This window comes from Rhagoletis pomonella, unplaced genomic scaffold (genome assembly GCF_013731165.1).
Source record: "Rhagoletis pomonella isolate Grant_MI unplaced genomic scaffold, Rhpom_1.0 Rhpom_scaffold_00001, whole genome shotgun sequence".
NCBI classification, from domain to species: domain Eukaryota; kingdom Metazoa; phylum Arthropoda; class Insecta; order Diptera; family Tephritidae; genus Rhagoletis; species Rhagoletis pomonella.
Genome location: NW_023458555.1, coordinates 75,813,061 through 75,840,805, shown reverse-complemented (window position 1 = coordinate 75,840,805; position 27,745 = coordinate 75,813,061). Strand labels below are relative to the sequence as shown.

General features: G+C 35.3%; 1 protein-coding gene across 4 annotated transcripts in view; it reads right to left on the bottom strand.

Moving 5' to 3' along the window:
* LOC118747793 (putative nuclease HARBI1) overlaps positions 1-27,745 on the bottom strand; it is a 201,072-nt gene that overhangs the window by 144,676 nt on the left and 28,651 nt on the right. For 3 of the 4 annotated variants that reach the window (XM_036481940.1, XM_036481966.1, XM_036481950.1), the window contains exon 2: positions 17,994-18,069. In XM_036481940.1, the coding sequence (XP_036337833.1) occupies positions 17,994-18,069 (76 nt within the window). Of the gene's footprint in view, positions 1-17,993; positions 18,070-27,745 lie in introns of those variants that run through there. The other variant, XM_036481959.1, reaches the window with a different exon arrangement.

Below are 27,745 nucleotides of genomic sequence, written 5' to 3'. Positions count from 1 at the left end.
CAAATCTCTAATAGCGAAAATTTTTTTTCTGAGTTATGATTTTTTATAGAAAATATACGTTTTTGTGGTACATACTACAATATTCTTATATTGTTTAACTAAATGGAACATATGTACATATGTAATATATCAGCAAAAAGTACAGCCGTGATCATTTTTTGTGTATCAAATACATATTAGAACACATTTTCCACCATACAGTTTCGATTATAAAAAGCGGGAAAATGTGATTTTGTATTTCAAAACTGTATGGTGGAAAGTGTGTTCTAATATCTATTTATACACAGAAAATGATCACGGCTGTACTTTTTGCTGATATATTACATACATATGTTCCATTTAGTTAAACAATATAAGAATATTGTAGTATGTACCACAAAATCGTATATTTTCTATAAAAAATCATAACTCAGAAAAAAATCTTCGCTATTAGAGATTTGGGTTGATTGTAGTTCAATGTGTCTCTTTCCCGGTAAAAAAGTTGCAGAGAACAAAAATACACTTTTTGAGAAATTAAATTAAAAAAAAAAAAATTGCACTTTTTGTTTATTGTTAAATAAAAAATTTTAAATAATGAAAATCTATGGTGGAATAATAACAAGGTGTTGTCAGTAGCGACGTGTTTGTTGTAATTTTGACAAGATCGGCATGCTTATTTTAGTGCTGCCGATCTTAATTTTTATGCTATTATTCGTTGGGAAATAGTATCTAAAATGTTTCATTTTAGTAACTCGTTTTATCGCGATTTTTAAAGAACTTGGTCTTTTCAGATGGATATTAGTATTTAAAATTGATGGATTTGTATGATTTTTGTCCTCAAAATGTAAGAAATAAAAGATATCGTAGTTATCAATCAATATTAAATAACTTTTGCTGCATTGTCATAATACTGAGCCAAATGGACTACTGATACACCTGAATAGAGTGACTGCATGGTTAAATTAGGAATTCGCTAATATTATCGATATTTATGTGTTTTAATCTGTTTTAAAAATCATTTACACTCTAATAGGAAATTTCCTTATTTTACCGCCTTTACTTTTTGAAAATTACAATATATGTCCAAGCTATGTGGAGCTGCCGATACTAACATATATTCAGGCTTATAAGCCTGCAATTATACATTTTTCTACATTTAATTTGAAATAGTATGCACCAACGGATTAAAAGTAGTAAATAATTAATATCCTTTCTACTACTTTAAAATGCGTGACCGGAATAGGGCTGCCGAAAAAGTGAGGTTAAGTAACTGACAACACCTTGTTATTATTCCACCATGATGAAAATCAATAATTATATCATTCTATCTTGAAGTGACAAGAATTACTGACATTTGAGTAAAAACATTGTTGGAATCTATTAAATTTTGACAAAGTTATGGGCATTTAAAAAAAAATTCTCACTGTCAATTCGAATAATCGATTTTTGCCTGAAAAACAAAATCGCGTTTAATTCGGCCGAAAAGTTTTTCCGAGCCAAAAGAAAAAATACGTGTCTCATTATTTGGACCAACAAACAATGTATTTGAGGTTGGTACAAATTAAAAATCATGCTCGTACCTGACCAGTTGTCTGGAAATGGAAAGCATCTACATAAAGTGTAATTTGCATTGATTGGTAAACAAATTAGAGTGTGAAGTAAAAACTAAAAAAAAACATCATGAGCGACGAGGAAGCCGAGGAGGCCGGTACGTGCGATGACAGCGGAGGCTGGCAAGACGCGTACCAGCATAAAGTATTTAAGCGTAAAACTATTGGATCTCCAAAACTACCAAAAAACAACAAAGCTCAACATAATACCAAACACGTCAAACCGGTTTGCGGTCCTAGACACAAACACACAAAGCGATGATTGCAATGCTAGTAATAGTAGAAACGAACAAGATTTAGCGACAACTGACAGTGTTTCTCACAAACCACCCCCGATTTTCATATCACTAGTAAACGACCTAAATAAAATGATAATCAGTTTCTCAGCTCTAATTGGCAGGGACAACTTTACATACAAGTCCGGAAGAGGCGGACAAGCCAGAGATATAGCTTCAAATAGTAATTCTTATAGAAAATTCGTAAGCTTTCTAGACGCCAATAACATAGTTTTTCATACATATCAATTAAAAGGGGATAAACCCTATAAAATAGTAATAAAAAATATTCACTTTACAACACCTTTAGAAGACATTAAACTTGACTTAGCTCAAAACGGTCACACAGTGCGAAATATTGTAAACGCAAGAAGTAAAGCAACAAAAGTGTTAATGTCTCCGTTCTTTGTTAACCTTGAACCATCAGCAAAAAAACAAAGGTATTTTTGATATTAATCACTTATGCAGTGCAGTAGTCAAAATCGAGCCTCCTCGATAATTTAATGATTTAGCGCAATGTTATCGCTGTCAGGAGTTTGGTCACACTAAACGATATTGTAAAAACCCATTCAGATGTGTAAAGTGCAGGCTAGACCATCCGACCCCTCTTTACGAAAGAAGTGTTAATACTCCACCAAAATATGTGCACTGCTTGCAAAATCATAACTCACGTGAAAGGAACTCAATCAAGACAATTAATAATAAGCTTAGATCTAATGTCATTAATAGTTCAAATAATGAGCAACAGTTTTACAAAAACCACGTGAGTTACGCAGATGTCACAAAAGGACAACAAAGTTTTACCACATACAATTTAGAAAAGCTCGAAGCTTTGATCTCTAAACAAATTGAGCTGACCACAACACTAATGACCATGATGTCCTCTCTTATTTCTAAGTTATGCAATAAAGTTTAAAGATGGTAATATGGAACGCCAATGGACTCAGTAACCATAGATTAGAAGTTGAACATTTCATGTTAACAAAAAATGTAGATATACTCATGATTTCCGAAACTCACTTAACCAATAAGTCTTTTTTTAAATAAATGGTTTTGATCTTATTACCTGTAACCATCCTGATGGTAAAGCACACGGTGACTCTGCAATTCTTATTAAGTCTACATTAAAATACAATGTATTGGAGTCGATCACGTTGCCTTCAATTCAAGCATCGTCTGTGGAAATCACAAGCGTCAGTGGCAGGATTGTAATAACGGCACTGTATCTACCTCCCCGCTTTAACATAAACAAGCAGTCATTTAATTCATTTTTCAACAAACTAGGTGCTAGATTTCTGGCCGGTGGTGATTTCAACGCCAAACATCCATGGTGGGGATCCCGTCTTACTAATCCCAAAGGGCGCGAGCTGTACAAATTCGCTCAACTTTTTCAGAAGGTATTCAACAATTTTTATGAGCTCGAGGCCGTTTTTCAGTGAAAACTTATTGTGGAAAAGCAACAATATTTTGAAAAAATGGTAAAAGTGATAGCTATTTCGGAAATACCAACATTTCCTCATCAGACTTCTTTTAGTAGGATTCGAACCGACGATCACCACTGACTCAGCCAGTTGCCTACGCACTGTAGAGCTGGGATATTATCGATAGTAACATCGATAGTATCGATAGTTGAAAACTGTCGCCACTATCGATAGTTCTTGAAAACTATCGATGTCGGCTTTAGCAAGACTTCACAATGTCTCTTCTTACATCTCTACACATTACATTAATTTTTTTATGCAAGAAAATTCTCAACACGGTCGGCAGAAAAAAAATTTAAGTCATTGGGATTTTTAGCAACTATAAGCTTACACTAAGTTATAGTAAAACTTAATAAGCTATAAAAATGCTTACACAAAATTTTTGTAGAAATTCGAATTAAAAAGCTTGAATTTTTAATTATATTGTAGTTTTTTATGTTTTGTACAACTTTTATAAAAAATTAGTAGACACTAAATAAACAAAAAAAAGTAGTCAAAACTGCTAAAAAATGTTGTCGTGCTATTATTTTGAGCAGTACTGTATTCGTTTTCTTATAAAATGTAATTTCCCTTGTCCGGATTTTGATAGGCGCCTCCGTATTTGATCTCAGTTGAACTTTTATAAAAATGAGTTGTCAATTTAAACTAATATCTTTTATTTTGTTTGTTTTGTAGTATTATAAATGTATTTTTATAGCCAATTTCACTTCTTTCTACTTTAAAAGGGACAAACACAATCCGATTTTAATTTTGCCATATAAAAAATAAATTCAGATTTTGCCTGTCGCTATTCAAGGGGATGCAAGGGTATGTATATAAGTTATATAATTCGGACGCATAAATTAATAAGATTATAAGATAAATTAATAAAATTATTTTTTTATTACAAAAAGTTATTTTTGATGCACCCAAATAAAAAAAAATATACAATGTCTTTAATTTACAAAGAAATTTATAAATTTTATTAATTATTTATTTTCAAGCAATTGACTGTTTCAATTCAATACCTTTCACGACGATAGTACTATCGATACTATCGATGTTTTCAACTATCGTTTCGAAAACTATCGAGTGGCGGTACTATCGATAGTATCCCAGCTCTAACGTACTGTGCTAAGTTTGTCTTGTTAATTCTTGTTGCTTATTTTCCACTATTTCACTTTGCTAAGCCAACTACAATCAGGCGCAGCTATTCCGCTGCAATTCACTTGATCATGTGGTTGTTGGTTTTGTTGGTTTTTGTTAATATTTCTATTATTAGAATGTTTAACTTTTTAGGTGTGCTCGTCCTTAAGTTATTTGTTTTTGTTATTTTTATGGCCTTTGTAACAATTATATTCAACAATTTTTATGAGCTCGAGGCCGTTTTTCAGTTTTTTCAAATTATTGTTGCTTTTCCGCAATAAGTTTTCACTGAAAAACGGCCTCGAGTTCATAAAAATTGTTGAATATAATTGTTATAAAGGCCATAAAAATAACAAAAACAAATAACTTTTTCAGAAGGTTTTCACAAAACATAATACTTCTACGTTTCCCAACTTTACCCATACTGAATTACCAACAATTAGTTCTTTTGAAATCTCTGCAAATGATGTTCGCCTCGCTATTTCGAATTTGAATTCAAGCTCTAAGGTAGATACTAAACTCCTGCGTAATTCCATTTAAAGGGCCTAACAAGACATCCGATCGCCGCGCAAATACTTTCCCTCTTTTACTCTCATCGTTCGGGTCAAGTGTGAGTAAGCATAAACGCGTAGAGTATTTACTTTGCCTTCCGCAACTACTGCGAGTAAAAGGTATTTGACAGTAGAGTACTCTACTGGTAGTACTTGAGTATTTTCGAAGAAAACATACATTTGTGACAAGAGTGATAGAAGAATTTTCTGGATCGTGCATTTGTGGTATCTGAATAAAACTATGGACAGGAATGTAGTGGAGCGATGAAGAGACCCAGTAGAAATCTTAAGCATACAACATCGCTGTTGGTGGCATGAGCTTGCTGCTGTGTATACAAGCCAGTATAAATAAATATTCATTTCCATTTAACACGCGTGGTTTCTCAGAGCGTATGCGTACCTTAATCATACACTTGTACTACTGCTGTATGCATATGGCTGTATTAATGTTTCAAACATACAAAAATGCATTAATGGAACAATATTAAAGCATTCTTACAAGATCCCCATATGTAAATGCTACTTTTCTGATACATTTTAATATACGGGGACATACAAACAAGTAGCACTTACATATGCAAATGCATATCTTGCAAAAGCCCGTTTGTGCTGAAAATAGTATCGCACAACACGTCCTTTCACTAAAATTTTTGTACAAGACTGAAAATATTACAAAAATTCCACTTCAAATTTATCAAGAAATGTACTTAAAACAACGACAACGTACATTCGCTTGCAATTTAGAATTTGAATTTATTCGTGGAAATTCATGACTACTCATGAATTATTCACACTAATTCACTCATATAGCAAGCATTCTTCATGAATGCATACAACCGATTTCTACAGGGGAGCGACGAGCAAAACGTACTTTCAACTAAAATGCTGATATACATACCTAAGTACATATGTATGTATGTGCATCGATACGTATGTGCATAGATACATATGTGCATAGATACGTATGTGCATAGATACGTATGTGCATAGATACGTATGTGCATAGATACGTATGTGCATAGATACGTATGTGCATAGATACGTATGTGCATAGATACATGTATATGTAAGTGTCCGCATATATTTTTTCTCGTCACTTGTTCTGTCGCTTCGCTGCAGCAAAACCAAGTTGTGGGGAAAACCCTGACGATATGCGTACAATTGAAACCATGGGTTTGAAGATAGCGCAAATTGATGTGAAAATTTCAATTTCATATTAAATATATTTACGTATGCATGTACATATGTACATATGTACACATGTACATATGTACATATGTAAAAATGTAGTTTCGATTTAAAAAAATCGGATAAAGTTTTTCTTTCGCCTTTCATACACCTCTAATTTTAGTATTTATTAAAAAAACTCAATGAAATTCAAAAACTCTATCTTGCATTTGGTTTAACTCAATACCAATTTGAGCTGTCCCAGTGTTATCAAAAAAAAAAGTTATCAATAGGTAGGTTCAGAAGGCGCAGCAGTTGAGCGCAACCGTTGCTACACAAAAATCAGTGATCGTTATGCGTCTTTTGAACGACTTCATACATTAGCTGTCAAATTCAACTCTCAAAACATGTTGTCTCAAATGATCAGAAAAATATTACGATCATCTAACACGCAATTATTCAGTTGATCAGAAGTACGCAACAACGCGTTCAGAAGGTGCAATCGCACCAGTTACTGAGCTGTTGCGCCTTCTGAACGTGCCAAATGAAAATTCGTTTCTCTTGAAATCAAGTTATATGGCTGCGTATGTATGTACATTAGACTGCATCACCCAAAAAAGTTGCGGTTTTTCCGCCGGGATTACTAAACTTATTATATTTTAAGACGTCCACCAAAATATTTCGTAAAAATATTAAGATTTAAGTGAGCTGGACCGATTTGAAAATACCTCCAAAAATGGAGTTTTTTATGAAAAAAAAAAATAGTTTCTTAAAGAACTTTTTGAAAAAAGTCCCCTCAGATGACAAATTAGAATAAGCTTAAAAAATCTGCATAAAAATATTTAAAAATTTTTTCAACGGAATCGTAAGAATGAGATTTTTGATGCTGTCATTTTACTTTTTTCAAAGATTGATTTACGAAAAACTTGAATAACTGGGCCAAAAATATTCTGATTTAGACTTATGGGATCTCAGTAGAAAGGTATTTTCATACCGTTTTTATTTCTGGCCAAAAGAAACATCATTCGTGTCCCACCTTTTTTTTCGAATACCAAAACATCTTAATTCAACTTTGAATGAGGTTCGTTTCTCCTACCTTTCTCTTCCATCCTTTGAATAAGTTTATTAGCAAATAAATGAAAAGGGTGAGAAAATACCTTTCCAATGACACCTCTTAAGTCTAAATCGGAAGAGTTTGGGTTCAGTTATTCAAGTTTTTCTTATTCCAATCTTTGAAAAATGTTAAAAACAGCATCATCATTACGATTCCGTTAAAATTTTTTTTAATTTTTTTTTTTAATTTCTTTATGCAAATATTTTAAGCTTAAACCGTTTTGTCATTTGAGGGGATTTAAAAAAAAAAAAACTTTAAGAAACTATTTTTATTTATAAAAAAACCATTTTTGGAGGTATCTTCAAATCGGTCCAGCTCACTTAAATCTTCATATTTTTCCGAAATATTTTGGTGGACCTCTTAAAATATAGTAGATTTTATAATTCCAATGGAATAATAGTACCGATTTTTTTTTTGTATGGGGAGTGAAGTCAAGAAAAACTAAAAATTCATATAAAATTACGCACAATAAATGGAAAGTAAATTTTCTTCTATAAAAAATTTCTTAAATCAGTATGCTGCTCTTAGGAAAAAAATGCTCGTACATCTCGTCGCTACCATGTCCAACTATCGAATGTGAAAATCGGCACTTTTCAAAATTTTGATTTGCCACTAATAATTTTATCTCGTATAGCAGCATTTCTTAAGTTATTGTTTTTGACAACTTATTTGTTGGTTAATGACTGCAAATAGTTTTATAGAAAATTAGAAACGAGAAATAATACTTTCATAAAAATTTAAGCACATACTACATAGATTTAAAAAGCTGCTTGAATACAAAAGTTTTATGAAAATGTCACATTAAACAACTGTCTAAATCTACGTTATTTTTTATAAATAAGGCCGTAAACATTTCCTTACATCGTCAATTTCCATATTCTATTTTTACTCTTTCAATTTCACTGAGCAGCGCTGCAAACGATATCAACTAGTAGGCTAACAACCAGAATTGAAATTTAATACGCAAGTACTTACCGTACTACAAGTATACAGAGAGTAGATTTGCTACTCCCTTATGGCAGCAGCAAATATCTCTCGTACGCGATAAGAGAAAGTAGAGTACGTACTTTGATGGAGTAATAGCAAGTACGTCAAGTATTTACTCTCTCAACGCCAAGTAGTGTATGTATGCGGAAAAAGAGTAACAATGTGTTGGGAGTAGAGTACAATGCAAGGAGTACTTATTGAACGAAATGCGGCAAATACACTTGCGCTGGACTCTAGTAGATACTGAAGGTTTTTCTCCTGTGTTTTTTCAAAAACTGCGCTGACTGCTTAGCTAACCCTATTGCACTGCCTTTCCAGAAATGCTTAAAAAGTGGATCTTTTCTTGAGCCTTGGAAATTATGTTCAATAGTCCCTATATTCAAATCTGGTGATTTGAGGCGAAATAGGTTACTTGTTGACTCAGTTCATAGAACTAGTTATGCGTTCTATGAGCCAATCAGTAGATCAATTCGGCTATGTAACAGATATTATGAAGATCTCGATTTTAGTGCAAGTTTGGATAGATTTAAGCTCCAATTATTTTCTATTTTTAATTAATTAATTAGTCTGTAAGAAGCATTTGACTTTGTAGACTGTAAATAAATAAATAAATAAAATAACTTACATATCTTGTCTGCTGGCAGGCCCACTTACTCCTACAGACCCTCACAAAACTGATGTAATCGATTTTGCAGTTCACTCCGGAATCGGCCCCAATCTTCTCGAGTTGCTCAATAACGACGATCTTAGCTCAGATCATTCAGCTCTCATTATTAGTTTTAATATGCCTGCTTTTGTCACTACTCGAAAGCAGCGTATTTTAAATAAACGGTCTGACATAAATGTGTCTGAAACTTGGCTTGAATCCCACATAAATCTCAACATGGAAATAAACTCAAACAGAGACTTAGATGACGCGGTTGAAAACTTCACAAACAAAATACACAAAGCTGCTTTCTTAGCTTCATCTCTCAGTTGTAAGAAAAATACTCAGCCACAGAGAAACAGAGAAACAAGCTACCATATTCAGATAAAGTTGCTGAGCTAGTACAAAACAAGAGGCGGCTTCGTAGGATTTGGCAAAACAGCAGAAATCCGACTGACAAAACAGCACCTAACAAAGCTATCAAGGAACTAAAATCTAAATTGGAGAGCTAAAAGAAGAAGCGATTGGAGAATACCTTAAAAATGCCGATCCAAATAAAGATGATGAGCATAACCTCTGGAAGGCTACGAAATACTTAAAACGACCTCCCGTTAGACTGGTCCCGGTAAAAGACGCCAACAACTCATGGTGCAGATCAAACGGAAGTAAAGCACACGCTTTTGCCAGACATCTTAAGACTACATTTGAACCATTCAACCTTAAGTGACAGCCACCGCCGGAGCGTGGAAGCATACCTTGACTGTCCGTGCCCAATGGACAAACCGATGTCTTTCGTAAAGCTCCTGGTCATGACAATATTGACGCCTGGACAATCAAAAAACTTCCAAAGAAATGTTTATTGTTTTTAGTGTTGCTTTTCAACAGTAGCTTTAGGCAGAGTCATTTCCCCACCCAGTGGAAATGTGCTGAAATAATAATGATACCAAAGCCAAGCAAGCCTGAAAATAAGTTATCCTCATTCAGACCTCCTGACAATATTCTCGAAAATACTCGAAAGAATATTTCTTCGTAGATTACTTCCAGAGTTGGAAAGACCATCGATCATTCCAGAACATCTATTTGGTTTTAGACACATGCACGGTACTCCGGAGCAACGCCATCATATCGTTAAAGTGATCCTTAGCAGTTTGGAGGAGAAAAAGTATTGCTGTGCAGTTTTCCTAGACATTCAGCAAGCGTTTAGCTAAGTGTACACGGTAGAGAAAAAACGCGAGATTTAGACAAAAATCTCGCTAGAGACGTGTAAACCCTCAATAGAGCTCTACCAGAGACTCACCTACAAAGTCTACGTGAGAGTTATTTAGCGAGACTTTTTCGCCGTGTACACAGTCCAACGAAGCTAGATCGAAAACTCTACGTCAGCTCTACACTCTATTTAGCAAGCTAAATAGACTTTTTGCTCTACGGAGACGTATAGTAAAGTCTGGACAATGAATTTCATTACAGATCAAGGGTATTCAGGCAAGTCCGATAATGTGGTAATACACGCGTTAAAATGTCAGCTGATTCCTTTCTGTCAGTTATTTGGTAGAATTTTCTCGCGCGAAAAGTGCATACATCTTATCAAAAGTTCAATAAGTCTTTTTTGTGGTGGAATCAATAAATGTTTATAAATAAAAGAACTTCAGTCAGCTGATTCGAAAGTAATGTTAACCAGAAAAAGAATAAGGGGCGTTCGAAATTGAAAGTGTTACCGAGTTACCAGATAACGAATTAATACATTAACGAGGATAGTCTGAATACCCTTATTGTTAAATTTGGAAGTGGCTACGACATTAAATCATATATTCGATACAAGCACACCATTTTAAGTACATTTAGAACGTCGCCAAATAATGTACCAGGAATCATTCTCTTATTTTCATTGGCATTTCAATGGCTTTACCAATAGCCTCCGTCCTTTGCAAAGGGGCATAATTATTGGTTAAAGCATAAGGGGTATTCACAAATTGAGCAGTTGGTCTGGCACTCTGGCAACAGTCATTGCTTGAGTTATCTGTTGTTTTGCCAGAGTGCCAGACACTTGCTCAACTTGGTGAATACCTACATATATGTATATAGTAGTTTGGCTGGAAATGCTCGGAGAAACTCCTTTCAAGTGAATTTCAAATATTAAAGGTTGTTTGATGTGAGTCCAAAAGTACACATAGTACCGAAGAGAGAGCTTGCCATGTTTAATTTTTAGGTAAATTTGTCTAATTTTAGGTAAATTTTTTTTCGGCAGATAATTACAATTTGAAAATTTAATTCTTGTCCATATGCGAAAATGTAGTGTATGACGTCAGAAAATAGGGGAATGCTGTCAAATCGACGAAGGGTTAGCGCTCCGCTAATGTCGCCAACTATATTTTATACGTCGTGGCTTTGATATAAATACATATATACATACAACAAGCGTTGACAACAATTCGAGATAGAAAACTAACTCTAGGCGAGAGGCAACTATTGTCTACCGTGTACACAGCTTGTAGAGTACGTGATAGATAAACGTTGAGATTTCTCTATTTTGTATCTAGCTAGAGTGAATATCTCCTAGAGTTGCGCTACCATGTAAACTTATTTGAGAGAGGAGATTTTTATTTCAGTAAAACTCTACAGAGATTTCTCTACAGTGTACGCTTAGCTTTTGACAGAGTCTGGCACTCAGGACTGTTGTACAAAATAAAAAAGATACTACCCACCCCGCTCTATCTTTTCCTCAGATCTTACCTAAGTTGCAGGCATTTCTATGTTAAAATTCAAGATGACACTTCGGACATATACGAGGTAAAGGCTGGAGTTCCGCAAGGTAGTGTACTGGGCCCAACTCTGTACACAATTTTTACCGCTGACATGCCAATATTGGAGGACAGTAATTTAACAGTTGCCACATATGCGGACGATACTGCTATCCTTTCTTCCTCCTACTTGGCTAACGAAGCTTCTGAAACTGTACAAGCACAGTTAAACGAATTACAATCCTAGCTTAGCAATTGGAACATCTCGGTAATTGCTTCAAAATCAGCGCACGTTACCTTCACACTGAGGAAAGAAGACTGTCCCAATGTCAGCATTAACCAAACTATAATTCCTAAATCCAATAGTGTTAAGTACCTCGGGTTGCACTTAGATAGAAGGAAGACATGGAGTCAACACATCAGAGCCAAGTGGATGCAACTCAAAATCAAAACAAGAAAGATGTACTGGTTACTTGGTCCTAAGTCCAAACTTAGCCTTAAAAACAAAATGCTTCTTTACAAAACGATCCTAAAACCTGTTTGGTTTTATGGCATACAAATCTGGGGTACCGCAAGTGAATCCAGCATAGATGTGATCCAAAGATACCAGTCAAAAACACTCAGACTTATAGCGAAAGCCCCGTGGTATATAAAGAATATTCATCTACACAAAGATCTAAAAACACATATGGTCATAGATGAAATAAAAAGATACAGCACAAGATATATCAACAGATTAAACTGCCATCCCAACACACACGCCATCAACTTGTTAGATAAAAGCGAAGATATACGACGACTGAATAGCTCAGTGAGAGGGGAGACCGGTATGTTTGCATGTATGTATTTATAAAAAAAAATATTTATTGGTTCAAAAATGGTGGGTAGTCACTGTAGCCAATGGTAAAGTTCGTTTACCACCTCTGCATGGTTGTAAGCCATGCAGAGTCCGCAAAATGCTCCGGAAGCAGTGTCCGGAGGATGCATCAGACTAGGCCGAGCATACTTTGAAGTGCCATCTAATTAGAACTTAAGAAAGTTCAATTACCTGGCATATGAGAAGTGCATGTGCAAAAATTTCCTAAATTGCATAAAGGAAATTTTTGCACATGCAGCAGTACATAGCATTTATTTAGACGCCTGGTGTTAGCAGACGCGCCTAAACAACGACTACAAAGACTGAATCCCTTGGACTTGCCGTTTAGATCATAAGCCATTTTAAACTACACACTTACATGTGTAAATATATGTACGTAATACGTACTACGTATATACATATTTATGTATGCATACATATTAGTCATAGTTAATATCCAAAAAAAATACCTGAATTAAAATGTTACTTGGATTCCAAAATACAATTATTAACCTATTTAAAGGACAAATTGCAATTAATGCATCAACGTTAATAAAAGATACTATTTCCATTTACTCATTTTCAAACGACAGATTTTAAATAAAGAGAATGAAAAAAAAACAAAAAATCGGAAGAGGGGGCGTGGCACCTCCCATACAAACCGAATATCCATACTGCATATCTCTGGAAATGTTCATGGTAGAGTGATGGAACTTGGTATGGGGATATATGAAATCCATCGCATACTCTTGGATAAAAATTGGAGCTTTGGAAAAAGGAGGCGTGGCAATTCCCATACAAACCAAATTTTTCATACTGCAAACCTCTGGAGGTGTTCATGGTAGAGTACTGGGACTTGGTGTTGACGTGTGCATATGAAATCGATCGCATACTCCTGGAGAAAAATTGGAGATATTGAAAAGGGGACGTAGCACCTCCTATACAAACCGAATTTTTCATACTGCAAACCTCTGGAAATGTTTATGGTAGAGTACTAAAACTTGGTATGGAGATGAAGAAAAATTCGGACTATTTGAAAACGGGGCGTGGCGCTTCCCATAATAAGTATCTCTGAAAGTGGTCATGGTAGAGTACTGGAACTTTATACGGGGGTGGCACCTCCCATACAAGTCGAATCTTTTATTGCATATCTCTACAACTTTGTGTGGAGATATATGAAATTAATCGCGTAGCCATGCGAGAAAATATGGAGCTATTGGAAAAGGGCTCGTGGCACCTACCACACAAGCCGAATTTCATACTGCATATCTCTGGAAGTGTTCATGGTACTGTACTGGAACACTTCGTATGGAGATATATGAAATCAATCCCATACTCATTGAGAAAAAATGGGTTCTTTGAGAAGAGGACTTGGCAAAGTATAAACCTACTGACTTTTACTCATCTTTGAATGTATATATAATTCTTCTGTAGGTATATTTGTGAGTGAAATCCTAAATGCCTGGAGGGATTTTAACGCAGTTTTGTGTGTGTGTTTGAGCGGGTTTCTGGATAGTTTAGCTTAACGATTTAATCCGCCAGTTGGCACTGGAGTTGAGTTATTACTAAACATATTTTTTATGATCCAATTTAGCGAATATTCAAAACATGTATTGGAAACGGTAAAGGTAGCGCAATTGCAAAAATGAGCTGCCAGGTGGTTCTGAGCTCGAGTTATTACTAAAAATCGACAAGTTAAAAAAGGTGCCGTGAATGTCAGACTAAATCGACCTGTTGCACCATTGAGTATATCGAACTCTCGTGTGTTACGATTGGCCCAATAGATGTGATTTGCCCATATTATTATGCGTTAAAGCTTCATTCGGAGACACCAGGGTTGAGTTGTGCAGTGATAAATCTCAAATCACCACCTGTCGAAATACCTGAAAAGCCAGTTTCATGAAAGCAGTTTAATAAAAATTTATTTTTTTAATTGGATTCAATATAGAACCCGACATAAAAAATCATTTTTCACTTAAATTGCTTTTGTGAAACTGGCTTTTAAGGTATTTCATCTCAGTCTATGTATGTATATTGATTTCTGCTGAACAAGTTTCTAGGGCACATTCACTATAGATCCGGATCATTGTTGCCACCAGGGAACTTCTCATAGACAAAACACTTTCGTTCGGTTACGCATAGCCAGCTTTGTATACGTATTGAGTAGAGTACGATCCTGCCAAAATACCCCAAATTTAAAGTTAACTACCAAAAGCAATGCATGTGGTTTTTAGAGTAAAGAAATATCCAGATTTTTTAAACCGATTTTCGGGGATTACTAATAGGATTTTCTATTCAGTTTACAATAATAAAATACACTACAGAAAAGTTATTTTTAACCAGGTAACCTGATAATAATTTATTTATTTTGATGTCTTATTGTTTACTTAGGTATTTTTCGCGATCACGCTTTGATTTTTATACTGCTGAGGGCAGTTAAGATATTTATTAATAAAATTTCTTTTCTCTGATATTTCTGTTCCGCAAAAGAATCTATGACATCATCAAAGTTTAAAGATAGGGCCATAGAATTTTCAATAGATAGAATAGCCAAGTACGTAGCCCATAGTTTCTCAAATAGGTTTTTATTAATTTTAGTTTCGAAAATGATCGTTCAGCTGTAGGCACAGGAATAGGAATAAATAACATTTACGCAGTACATATTTACTTCAAGACAGCAGGACGACATAAAATAAAGTATAGGTTTATGGGCATTTCCAGCGGTCGCGAATCGTACGTTCGTACGCTTTTGAAGTCAAAAAGCAATGAAAACATAACATTATATATATATATATATTTTTTGTTTCGATAGCATTTTGCTATATATTTGGTGCAAAAGGGATGATCTTTCGATTTTTATTTTTCAATATGTAAGCAACAAACATACGGTCGCGAACGTACGAGTAATAATGGAAGTAGCTTGTGGCTGCAAATTAAAAATGCAAGAAACTACGAAATGGAACAATATTCTAGGGCTATAATTTATTAACTAATTGCGCGTTGAAATATCGCTATTAGTTTTTTATTTATAAGCTTAAGTACCGGTCGCGAACGTATGATTTTTCCATCATTATTTTTACCTTTTATGAACATGCAATGGTATTATAAATTTGGCCAAATGTTTGTAAGTACCAGAAGAGGAAGATATGGACCCACATAAATGTTTGACAAAATGATCAGAACGTCGAGCTGAGTCGATTCAGCCAAGTTCATCTCTCTGTCTGTTTGAACGCAATTTAGTCCCTCAGTTTGCGAGATATCCGACCAAAATTTGGTAAGCGAGTGTATTTTTATAATGTATTAATCATTTGGCGAAACCGTCAAAATCGGTCCACTATAACTTATAGCTCCCATAAACCTGATTGTTCATTTCAGTTCTCGGCCCTGGTTGACCATTGTGTCTAGGGATGGCAACGATTAATCATTTGATTAAATTAATTGATTATTTTTGCCTTTCGAAAAAATACTGTCATTTAGTTGGTACCTCGATGCCTACTGAGAGCCTTTTGTTAGAAGTTGGTGCTACAGCCACCAAGAAACGCAACCGCTTAACAACAAAACGCTTATTAAAACTTTTATTTTTGCAAACTTGGTTAAATAATAACTAATTATCGCCGCTAAAAATTCTTGTTTTATTATAGCTAAGGCTAATAATCAACTCAAAAAAAGCAGCGATATAAAACGAGAACAATGGTAGTCGAAACTTAGTTTAAATGCTCGAGATGGCTGGTTTAAACTAATATTATCCAATCAAATGTCAACCAGCCTGTTCAAGATAAATGCATTGATATAAGTTTAAACTTGCACTGAAAACCTGGCCCTTATATCACTTTTTATGTTATCGGGGTGAATATACTAGTATTTTCAGACCGTCTGAATTCAGGTTTTTATGGACGGGAGAGGATCTGATGCATACAAAGAAAACTGTCTTATATTTTATTAATACCAGAATTTTTCCGGTACTTGAAACCGCTTTTATCGTGTGAAAAGCCCTGTATATTATTGTACGGTGGTCTTTTCGGGCGGTCTTGAAAAGGCTAGTTTATACAGCCTCAATATTCAAATTCATAATCCAACAACCGACAATTTCAAATATTTATAAAAAACTTATTTTGCTGTAGTATAGTGGTTAGAAGTGCCCACTACCATTCAGCAGGGCTTGGGATCGAGCCCAGTTTTGGACTAACATCAAAAACAAAATAAAACGTTTTTTATACCCGAGCGCACTTGTGCACAAGGGTATTATAACTTTGTTCACAAAACGGTTGTTTGTAACAGGCAAAACGAATCGAGATAGATATAGACATATGTATACATAAATGATCAGAATGAAAAGAGAAATCGATTAAGCGGTGACTGTCTGTCCGTCCGTCCGTCCGTCTGTCCGTCCGTCTGTGCACACGATAACTCGAGTAAAAATTAAGATATCTTAACGAAACTTGGTACGCGTACTTCTTTCGGTCGTAGGACGGATGGTATTGAAAATGGGCAAAATCGTACAATAACCACGCCTACCTCCCATATAACGGTAATTTTCAGAAATACAAAAACTGCTATATTTTAGTAACTACTGAAGATAATTCACTCAAAATTGATATTTATAATAAATTTTAGACGAAAAATAAGAATATTAACATTTTTTTGAAAATGGGCGTAGCCACGCCCACTTATGGTTACATGTGTATATCTTGGTAACCGCTGCATCAATTTATTCGAAACTTGGCACAGTTGTTGGCCCTGGTACAGCATACCAAATGGCCGAAAATTTTTAAAATCGGACAATAACCACGCCCACATCCCATATAACGGTAATTTCGAGAAATACGAAATCCTCGATAAATCAGTAAATATTAAAGCTAATTTATTCAAAATGATGGTTGCAACAATTCTTTGCCAGGAAATACGTTTATGATAAAATTTTGGAAAATGGGCGTGGCACCGCCCACTTATGATCACGTATATGTATCTCGCTAACCGTTCTAGCAATTTGTACCAAACTCGGTATGGTTATTGTGCTTGCCACATAAAAGTAAATCATTGAAAATTGTTGAAATCGGACTAAAATTACGGCCGCTTTTCATATAACGGTAAATTTCAGAAATGCTTGAAATTTCAATATTTTGAAATTTAAGGACGCTAGTTTACTTAAAATTTATACACGCCGGCTTATCGTGTAGCGGTAGCTTTCGGAAAGGTGGAAAACATATATTTAATACTTGCGCCGGGTATTTAATGTTCGGCTCCGCCCGAACTTAGACTTTCTTACTTGTTCTAATAGCGGTCACCCTTCGTCAGGCAATGGAGAACCTCTGAATGTATTTCTGCCATGGAAAACGGCTTCCCAAAGCGGCTCCAGCCCAGAAAACAGTTTAATAAATAATTTGGCCGAAATAAAAAAACCTATTCGCCTTTTGCGATCGGTGCTAATTTGCAAAACTTCTGCAGGAAATTTATATGCACTTACTTGTCGGAGTATTCGATTGATTCAAGTTCATTTTGGTCCTTATCATCTACTGGAGAGCTGTTATTGATTGCCGCATCTGAAAGTAATTTAATGTTTTTTTAATAAACTGCTAAATGTGAAAAATATGCAAAAATATAAATTTTCGTTCAATAACTGTAGAAAAAGTTATCATGAAACATCAAGCAGCATTAAGAGAATTGATTAAATACTTATGGATGTATTTTGCCTTTCTCGGAATGCTAAGAATTTGGATTTTTTAGGTCTTAAATATGTGTTCGAATATACATACTTGAGCTGTTTACTTTGAAAGTGGCTTAAGTCACTTCATACCTCATGTGCTTAATTGACCGGCTACTTGTAACTGAATGCATCTGTAGCTCGCTCTATAGTCATAAACTAACGACAAACCCTTGTACCTTTCGTTCATAAAGTTGAACGAATAACCGAATCGTTTAGACTGGATTCATTTCAAAACATGCAGGCAGTCCGATGGTGCACACGAATTACATTCAGATTAAAATATGTTTTTCTACTTGAAAAATAAATGAACACGTATTTTTTTAAATTTTCATAGCATTAATAATAATAATAATAGATCGGCGCTTACACATATGTTAGTGTTTGGCCGAGCTTCTCCTCCGATTTGTGGCGTGCGCCTTGATGTTGCCACACAAAGCGGAGTGACCTACAGTTTTACAGTTTCAATAATTTTTAAGCTATTTAGTTGCTCTTGTTTAAGGCAAAGTTCAGCCATTTCCTCCAGAAATACATTGTAACTATCTCTAGATGAAACTGGTACAACATCGGTGTCGATGATGTTCCATGAAATGTGTGATAGATTTGAATCGCCCAAAACAATCATAGAATCGGATGCTGTTAGCATTTGCATTTGCGGTCTCAAGTAAAGAAACTAGCTGCATATATACTGATACGGCAGAATTAGGAGGGATGTAGCAGAGAGCTAAATAAATATGTCTTTCCAGCCTGTACCCGTATACATTTAAATCCGGTATATTCAATGACAGGAAGACGAACTTCCTCGGATGGTATCGGTTAATGCACCGCAAAAAGAACACCACCGCCGATTCTGCCCACGCGGTCACTCCTGTATATTTGATATTCATTTGGAAGATTTTCGGAATTAAAAATATGAGGTTTGAGCCATGTTTCGGTCAAGGAAATAATATTATAATTTCAGTCAAAACCTTTTAAATATAAGTCAGTTAATTTGGTATTCAAACCTCCAACGTTTTGATAGTAAATACTTAAATTAGACTTGCGTGTTAGTTTTTTGAATCCGAATTAAGATTAGAAATTTTAACTACGTTATTAGTACTTTTATTAGGTTTATACTCAAACTCGCGAACAAACGCCCCGGTCGGCCAAAATGAAGTATTTAGTAGTGAATCAAAATCTTCGGAAGCTACATCAATTTTAAAAGATGAAATATCGCGATCGTATTTAAAATTAAATTTACGAATAAATACATCTCTAGTTCTAATTTTAGTCGATATGTATGACTTTATATCATCCGAAGAAGTATCTTTAGCAAATGTAGAGACAAAGATTGATCTTCTCGGAGGAATTACAACCAACTTTTTGGTAATGATGTCTGATGTGCGGTGCTCCGAATTATTCGGAGGAGCTAAGTTAGACAGAGCAGCTTGAGATGTTGATGGCAACACTGTTAAATCAACGGTTTGACTATTTTTAGAAATAGACCTAGTGGATATGGCTTTAGATATCGGAGGCTCCAATGCCTGAGGGCATGTAGAAGATAGATTAACCCTCTAGTAGGCTGAACCGCCTCCAGACGGTCCTTAACTAAACACCTTTTTAGTGCACCTATAATAATTTTTTTCTATATTCGTAAGGCACGATCTTTAGACAAAAATCGTACCTTTACGGTGGTGTAAATTTGAATCCGTTAAGTCAATCCGTTTTATTTTAATCGGTAGTTGAATTACAGATTTTGAAAACACGGTTAAAATTAATTATTTCTTGCTATTTAGTAATTTCGTAGTTAAAGAAATTTTTTCTTTTGAAAAATTTTTTTGATATAAAAAAATTCAGTGGATTTCGCTGTTAAAAGCACCGTGTTTTAATATAAGTTTTATAATTATATCACCATTCGAAATGGAGAAAATTGCTTTCGAACACAGACCGTCTACAGACCGGCTTGCCGACATATAAAACCCCAGTTTTGCATTTTTGACCATCTGCAGACGGGATTGCCGGTTCGTAGGTCAACATTGTGTAAGAGAAAGCTGAAAATATGTGTAAGTATACCGGCGAGCCCATCTCCAGACGGTCTTGGTTTTTTCTCCCCTCTAGGAAAAAGTTACTGTCACAGATCGAAATGGACATAATTTTTGGATCTCTCGTGCTAAAATCACCCATTCCTGAATTTTTCAACTCATAAAAAAATTGGCCTACTAGAGGGTTAATAAGTTCGAAGGACTGGGATGGAGGATTTTTGTGAGATTCAGTGGCTGTCTTTCAGGTGGACTAATAAGACGCCTACCTTTACTTTCTCAGCTATCCTCAGAATGTGGACCCTCCACACGTCGAGACATGTGAAAGACCTAAACATTTTTTCGTAATGCTTAAATTTCTCAACAAGCACCGACAGATCCTTCCCAATCTCAGAAAAACCATTTCCGGACTGCCTAAAGAATTTAAATAAATCAACTTCGGTTGATCCACATTTTTAACCAGACCAGACCCTTTCCTTCGTTAATAGCGTCTAATACCCTAGCGCTCAAACCAGCACATTTTATATGGGCAGTCCTATCGCAGAGGCAGCATGACACATAGGAGTCGCTTTTAACGTGGCAATTAGTGTAAATGCACGACATGTTTAAAATAATATTTAATTTTTAGGTTTTAGAAGCAAAAAAGCAAAACAGTTTTGAAAACGATGTACCAAACAGAGAACCAATCAGCTGGTAAATATCAGTTGGAAAGCTATGTAGCGAACAGTTTTAAATGCACTGTATATAAGACACCTAATAAACACAACGCAAACAGCTGTGACAAAGATGAAACAGCAGAAATGAAAAGAAGACAAAAAGATCAAAGTGTACACAATGTACACAAACAAAAACAATTGTACAACAACAATATATTATGTGAAACTCGAATACTCGGCACATGCAATTAAGAATATCAAGTTAAATCAATCAAATTTACACGAAATTTTGATATTTTACTTATTACTTATACTTATTAATTTTTTACTTTTTTAAGCGTAAACAGCTTTATAAACACACAAAATTTAAGCAGATCACAAAAAACACAGCTTCACAGCTTTGACGTTTGCGTATATTTTTTGGTTACTTGTCTCCATATTTTGCACTCTTTTTTAATTGATCAATAAAAGTGAAAAATGTTAATAAACGATAACAATAAGTAATACGATTTTATGAAAAAACTAAAAAAAATGTTTCTCACGAAGGCCACCTTTGATTTTCTTCAAATTTACAGGGTTTATATGTTTAAAAATTTCATTTGGCATTTTTTAGTTTCTTAGAGCGTGTGTGTATCGGTAACAAAGTTCTCGGCGAGCAAATTTTTGACAACTATGAGGTGAATACAATTTCAGTAGCTTATGAGGCTAGTGAAATTTTTGACAAATGAATAGAAAATTTGAAAATCGCAAAGATTGTTGATGTGTGTAATTTTTCGTTAAATAAAAGCTTAAATATGAACTGCAATCAACGATGGTAGATGTTTTCTTAATATATTAATTTCACATCAATTCGTAATATTTTATGCCGCATAAATCTACGGTTATCAAAAATTTACTGCTGTCAAAAAAGATTTAATTTCACACAGCAGATTGGAAAACTGTCTCACCATAGTAAAAATATTATTAAACAGCTTTCCCCATAGAACTTTGTTACCGATTCACACACGCCCTTAGAAGAAAACAAATTTTTTTCATTTTTTCTTTAGAACCTCTTAAATGCTAAAAGTTTTAAGATTTCTAGTTGTTCCTGAATTAGTTTTTTTTTAACTTTTGACATTTCTCTAAATATACCTTTAAACTGAAATAACTTTAATAAATAGCAATAATACTTAACTTGTTTGAAGAAACAAAAAAAAATTATGTATACTCAAAAGAAGACTCGTTTTTTAGTTTTTATACTTATTTCTACAATATACCAAAAAATTTTCGTTTGGTATTTTGATAAATAGCAGTAGTACCTAACGTCTTTGAAAAAGCAAACTAACATTTCCTTAGGCTTACTTCCTTAACATCAATTGCGTTGCGTACGTACAAAATATAGTATTCCATAACGCCGAACTACTTATTTTTTTACAACTCCCTCCATATTTTTTTACAACTCTCCAATATGGGTATTAAATGAAATGGCTTGACTAGTAGAAGACAGGACACCTTGAACATGTCCCAAATCCAAGAAGACCCCCAACACAAAATGGCGGATTACATTTCATTTTTTCCAATGCCCTCATGTGGGCTTTAAATTAAGGATATTGAGTAGTGAATAATAATAATAATATAATAATACATTGGCGCTTACACATATGTTAGTGTTTGGCCGAGCTTCTCCTCCGATTTGTGGCGTGCGCCTTGATGTTGTCACACAAAGCGGAGGGATCTACAGTTTTACGCAGACTCCGAACGGCGATTGTGTTCTAATGAGAAGCTGTTTTTCATGACAGAAATGCACTCGGAGGCTTGCCATTGCCTGCCGAAGGACGACCGCTGTTAAGAAAAAAACATTTTTTCTATGTTTTTATGCGATGTTGCTTTGACCAGGGCTTGAACCCAGGTGCTGCGGAGTGGAAGCGCGCACTGCTTACCGCTACACCACAGCGGCCGACAATTGACTAGTGAATACCATAAACAAATTTTTGTTGTGTTAAATGAAGAAAATTCTTAATAATAAATTCAATGAATTTTAATACCAAGTGCAAGATCCCGCCAAGATGCCAATTCTTTTTAAATTAATTATGAGTAAACAAGTTAATGATTAAAGAAGCAATTTTTAATCAAAAAACAAAACCGACTTCTATTCTCATATAAAAATGTAAGATTATCGTTAATTTCTTCACGATCCAATTATCGGATCTAAATAAAATTAGTATGGGGCCACCTTGAGGTACCACCTTTCCGATGAAAAAAGAATTATCGAAATCCGTTAACGTGGTCCAAAGTCATGCGGTAACATACATAAAAAAAAAAAACAAAAAAAAATATTCCGACGAACTGATAACCTCGTCGACACCCTGATATGGTGCATATGAAAACTGAGCATCTGAAATAATGCATAGGAAATCCCCGAAATAATGCATATATGCACAGTTTCGGTTAAAAACCGAAATAAAGCATATGAAAAAACCGAAAAAAATGCATATCTGCACAGTTTCGGTTGAAAACCGCAATAATGCATATTATAAAAACCGAATTTTTGAATATGCACACTTTCGTTGGAAAACCGAAAAATAATGCATATGAGAAAAACGAAGTAAAGCATACATGCACAGTTTGGACTCAAAATAATGCATATGACAAAAACCGAAGTAATGCATACATGCACAGTTTCGACTCAAAACCGAAATAATGCTATGAAAAAGCAGAAATAGTGCATATATGAAAATGAACGTAGGCGGCCTTCGGTCGCGTTTCGAGATTATAACCCTTACTAAGTAGATTTTTCCTTTCTGTGCTGCCGGAAAATGGGGGCGGAAGTATTTTTGCGCAGAACTTCTTTTGCAACAAAAATTACACAGTGTACTGTTCGACTACAAAACTCGGCGCTGCCTAAATTACATTGAAAAATATTAATCTTGGTAAATTCGGTGACCACTTGAGGAAGCCTTACCCATATGGCAAAAACCGAAATAAAGCATACATGCACAGTTTGGTTTGAAACCGAAATAGTGTCTAAATGCACAGTTTCCATATGCGCAATTTCGATACCCAAACCTCCTCCTTTTTTGTAGTGGTTTAAAAAATTATGGTTTTTAATGATTGGCACACGGTTTTCCACGTTTCTGCAAAAAAAAAAAATAATTTAACCCTTGACAACCGTGGGGTCTAAACAGCCCCCTTTTTCTTTTATGGTTTTATTAAAAAAATTAGAAGCAGTTTTTTTCTTAATATTCTTATAAAAGGAAAATATATTACTTATTTATTAAGACCATTTGTAAGGTTGGTATTTTTGAATAATGTTGCCAAATTTTAGGTTTAAACCAAAATATTTTGATTTTAGAATCATAAAAAAACAAAAATTTCAGGTTGCAAGACGTACTGATTTGAGAAGATCAGTAATGAATTTTCACTGCTGAAAATTTTAAATTCCCAATTCAGTACGGAAATGTCCTTATTTTTCCGAAATTTGTGATGATTTGTACTGATTCAAGGGCGTACCCAGAGGGGGGAAGGTAGCTGTCCCCTATAGCTACACAACGAGTCAAAATTTTCACAAATCAACAACCGAAAAATACAAAAGGCCTGCATTTTTCATCGTTGATATAAGGAAAAGGCACTGAATTGATTGAAACATCTATTAGAGCGGCGAGCAAAGCGAAGCGAATATCTATATCCATATATAAAAAATAGTCTGAAAAATGTATTGTAATTCATCAATTGAGAACGGTTGGGTCGATTTGGCTAAGACTTTTTTGTTGTTCGTAATTGTCACTAGAAGGTTCATACGGAAGAAAATCTTGGAAAAACCCTCCGGAAAAGTTGTGAAATTGGAAAACCCGATGATTTTTTTTTAGTATGGAATTTTGTGTGCAATTCCTTCTGAATGGAAAAATAGAAAATTCTGAGTGGAAAACTCGGAAAAATCCGGAAGAAAGCGAAAAATTTTAATTTTTTTCGACGAAATTTTTCATTTTATCGCATGATTTGATGATTTTGGACGATGTAAAGGTAGAAAATTCGTTGCAAAGCTTGGAAAATTTCGGATAATTGTGAAATTCATTGTGAGCGTGTGTTGCTGCGTTTTTGGAAAGGTGTTTAGAAGGAGGATAGGTAGTCACTTGCTTGAAATTTGGCACGTAGGTAGCTTATTGCCTGGATTAACATATTATTTTTTCTGAAAAGTGGACCAGATACCGATTTATTGAAAAAATCTTATTTATGGTGCGACTTGCTTGAAATTCGGCAGGTAGCTTATTGCTAGGATTAAAGTATAGGGTACTTTCTTCTGATAGGTGAACCAGGGTCTAATCTATTCCAAAAAATTTTTATTTATTCGCTTGAAATTCGATACCCGCATTATAGATATGCGTAGAATTGAATTGAGTCATTGTTTTACAGTTCGAAGGCGCCGCAAACATGCGGGTATTGGCTATTTACCCATACTTATTACACAGGCCAACAAAAATGGAAAAAAATGTGATGCAGCAAATATTAACGCTATTTTTTTGTTCTGATTACGAATACGTAAGCATAGAGTTTCCATCAGTACCAGATTTTAAGAAAAACGAGATCAAAGCGTCAAAAAATCGCGTTTTTGCAATATTTGAGAAGCTCTAGCAACTCAACTCCCTCAAAACTCATACGGCTGTGTAAAATGACGTTGAGCAATACCACCAGCTCCGTCAGAATTGGAAAAGACCTCTCCGAGCCGTTCGCCACAAAACGGGGTTTCAGACAGGGCGACTCCCTTTCATGTGACTTCTTTAATCTGATGTTGGAGAAGATAATAAGAGCTGCAGAACTGAACCGCTCAGGAACAATTTACTACAAGAGCGTGCAATTGCTGGCTTATGCTGATGACATCGACATCATCGGTAACAAAAACGGCGAAGTCTGTTCTGCCTTTTCCAAGTTGGATAGGGAAGCAAAGCGCATGGGTCTGGTGGTAAACGAGGAAAAGACGAAGTATCTCCTGTCATCAAACAAACAGTCAGCACATTCGCGCCTTGGCTCCCACGTCACTGTTGACAGTTACAATTTCGAGAAAGTAGAGAATTTCGTTTACTTGGGAACCAGCATTAACACCGATAATAATGTCAGCATTGAAATCCAACGTAGAATCACTCTTGCCAACAAGTGCTACTTTGGACTGAGTAGGCAATTCAGGAGTAAAGTCCTCTCTCGACGTACGAAAACCACGCTCTATATATATGGCGCAGAAGCATGGACAATGACAACATCCGATGAGGCGGCTCTTGGGGTGTTTGAGAGAAAGATTTTGCGGAAGATTTACGGTCCTTTACGCGTTGGCGACGGCGAGTACCGCAGATGATGGAACGATGAGCTGTATGAGCTTTACAACGATATGGACATAGTGCAGCGAATTAAAATAAATCCGCTGGCTTGGTCATGTCTTTCGAATGGACACCGACGCTCCAGCTCTGAAAGTATTCAACTCGGAACCCGCTGGTGGTAGCAGAGGAAGAGGGAGGCCCCCACTGCGATGGAAAGATCAGGTGGAGAAGGACTTGGCTCCACTTGGCGTTTCCAATTGGCGTCAGTTGGCACAGAGGAGAAACGACTGGCGTGCTTTGCTGAACTCGGCCAAAATCGCTTAGGCGGTTACAGCGCCAAAAAAGAAGAAGAAGAAGAAGCAAAGAAACAAAGGGTTCTACCGAACCTTCCACTTATGCTTAGATTAAAGCAAAAAATCTCGAATACCATCCCTGAAAATTCCTGCACCTTTGCTTGATGGTCACTTATAGTCATTTGATGAACAGGAATAACTGATTTTGGAAAGTTTGAGTACCTTCCGCAATTAAGCTAAAGTAGGCTCAAATTAGGCTTGGAGGTCTGACTTATATCTCTGAAAATACCATTCCTGCACCTTGACCCTAAGGTCACCTAGAGGCATTTATTGAACGGCTAACACTTATTTTTACGCAATTTTTTTTTTCAATTACATAATTTTCCAGTATATTTTGATTATGGTGACCATCAACGCAAAGTGCAGGTATAGTATTTTCAGGGATAGTAGTCTGTAGTTCTAGATTTAATTTAAGCCAAAGTGGAAGGTTTTTGGCTTCACTTGGCATTTTCAATTGGCGTCAGTTTGCACCGAAGAGAAATGACTGACGTGCGTTTTTAAACTCGGCCAAAATCGCTTAGACGGTTACAGTGTCAATTAAGAAGAAGAATAAGGAAGGTTCTATCACCTCTTGTTTCCTTGCTCAAATATTGCAGAAAACGCAAATTTTTGACAATTTCACCAAGTTTTTTTTCAAAATCTGGAGCTGATGGAAACTTTGTACTTGCGGATTCGTAATCATGACAAGTGTATTGCGAGTGACGAAAGCAGCCACAGTAGCATGCTGAAATGACTCGCTTATATATACAGGAAATTTGGAAGTTTTTATCCAGACGTCCAATCGACATGTTTGAGATATCGTTGGAAAAGTCTTGCAGAGTGTGTCCAGAAAATGTATTCAAGCTTCATAAACGATTAACCGGATTCTTAAAAATTAGGCTAAAGTGTTGCGAAACTAAAAACCTTTTTTTTGCTTTTGCCGCTTTAAGGGTGTATGTGGGTACACCCAACATACTTAGTGTTATTCTATAGGCCAATACATTTCAAACGATACCTTATATATTGAGTTCCGGCTACTAGATATAAAGCTACATAAATGTGTTTTGGTTCGTGTCTCCACCACGAGATGCTTTGGTATGTATGTGGCGTCTGTAAGTACCTTCATTCAATTTTTTTCAAACTTTCAGGAATTAAACTACAAGAAAAACTAAGAAGGTTTTTGATGTTTATACATCTTTGGTTTCGGTAGGGGTAAAATTTGCG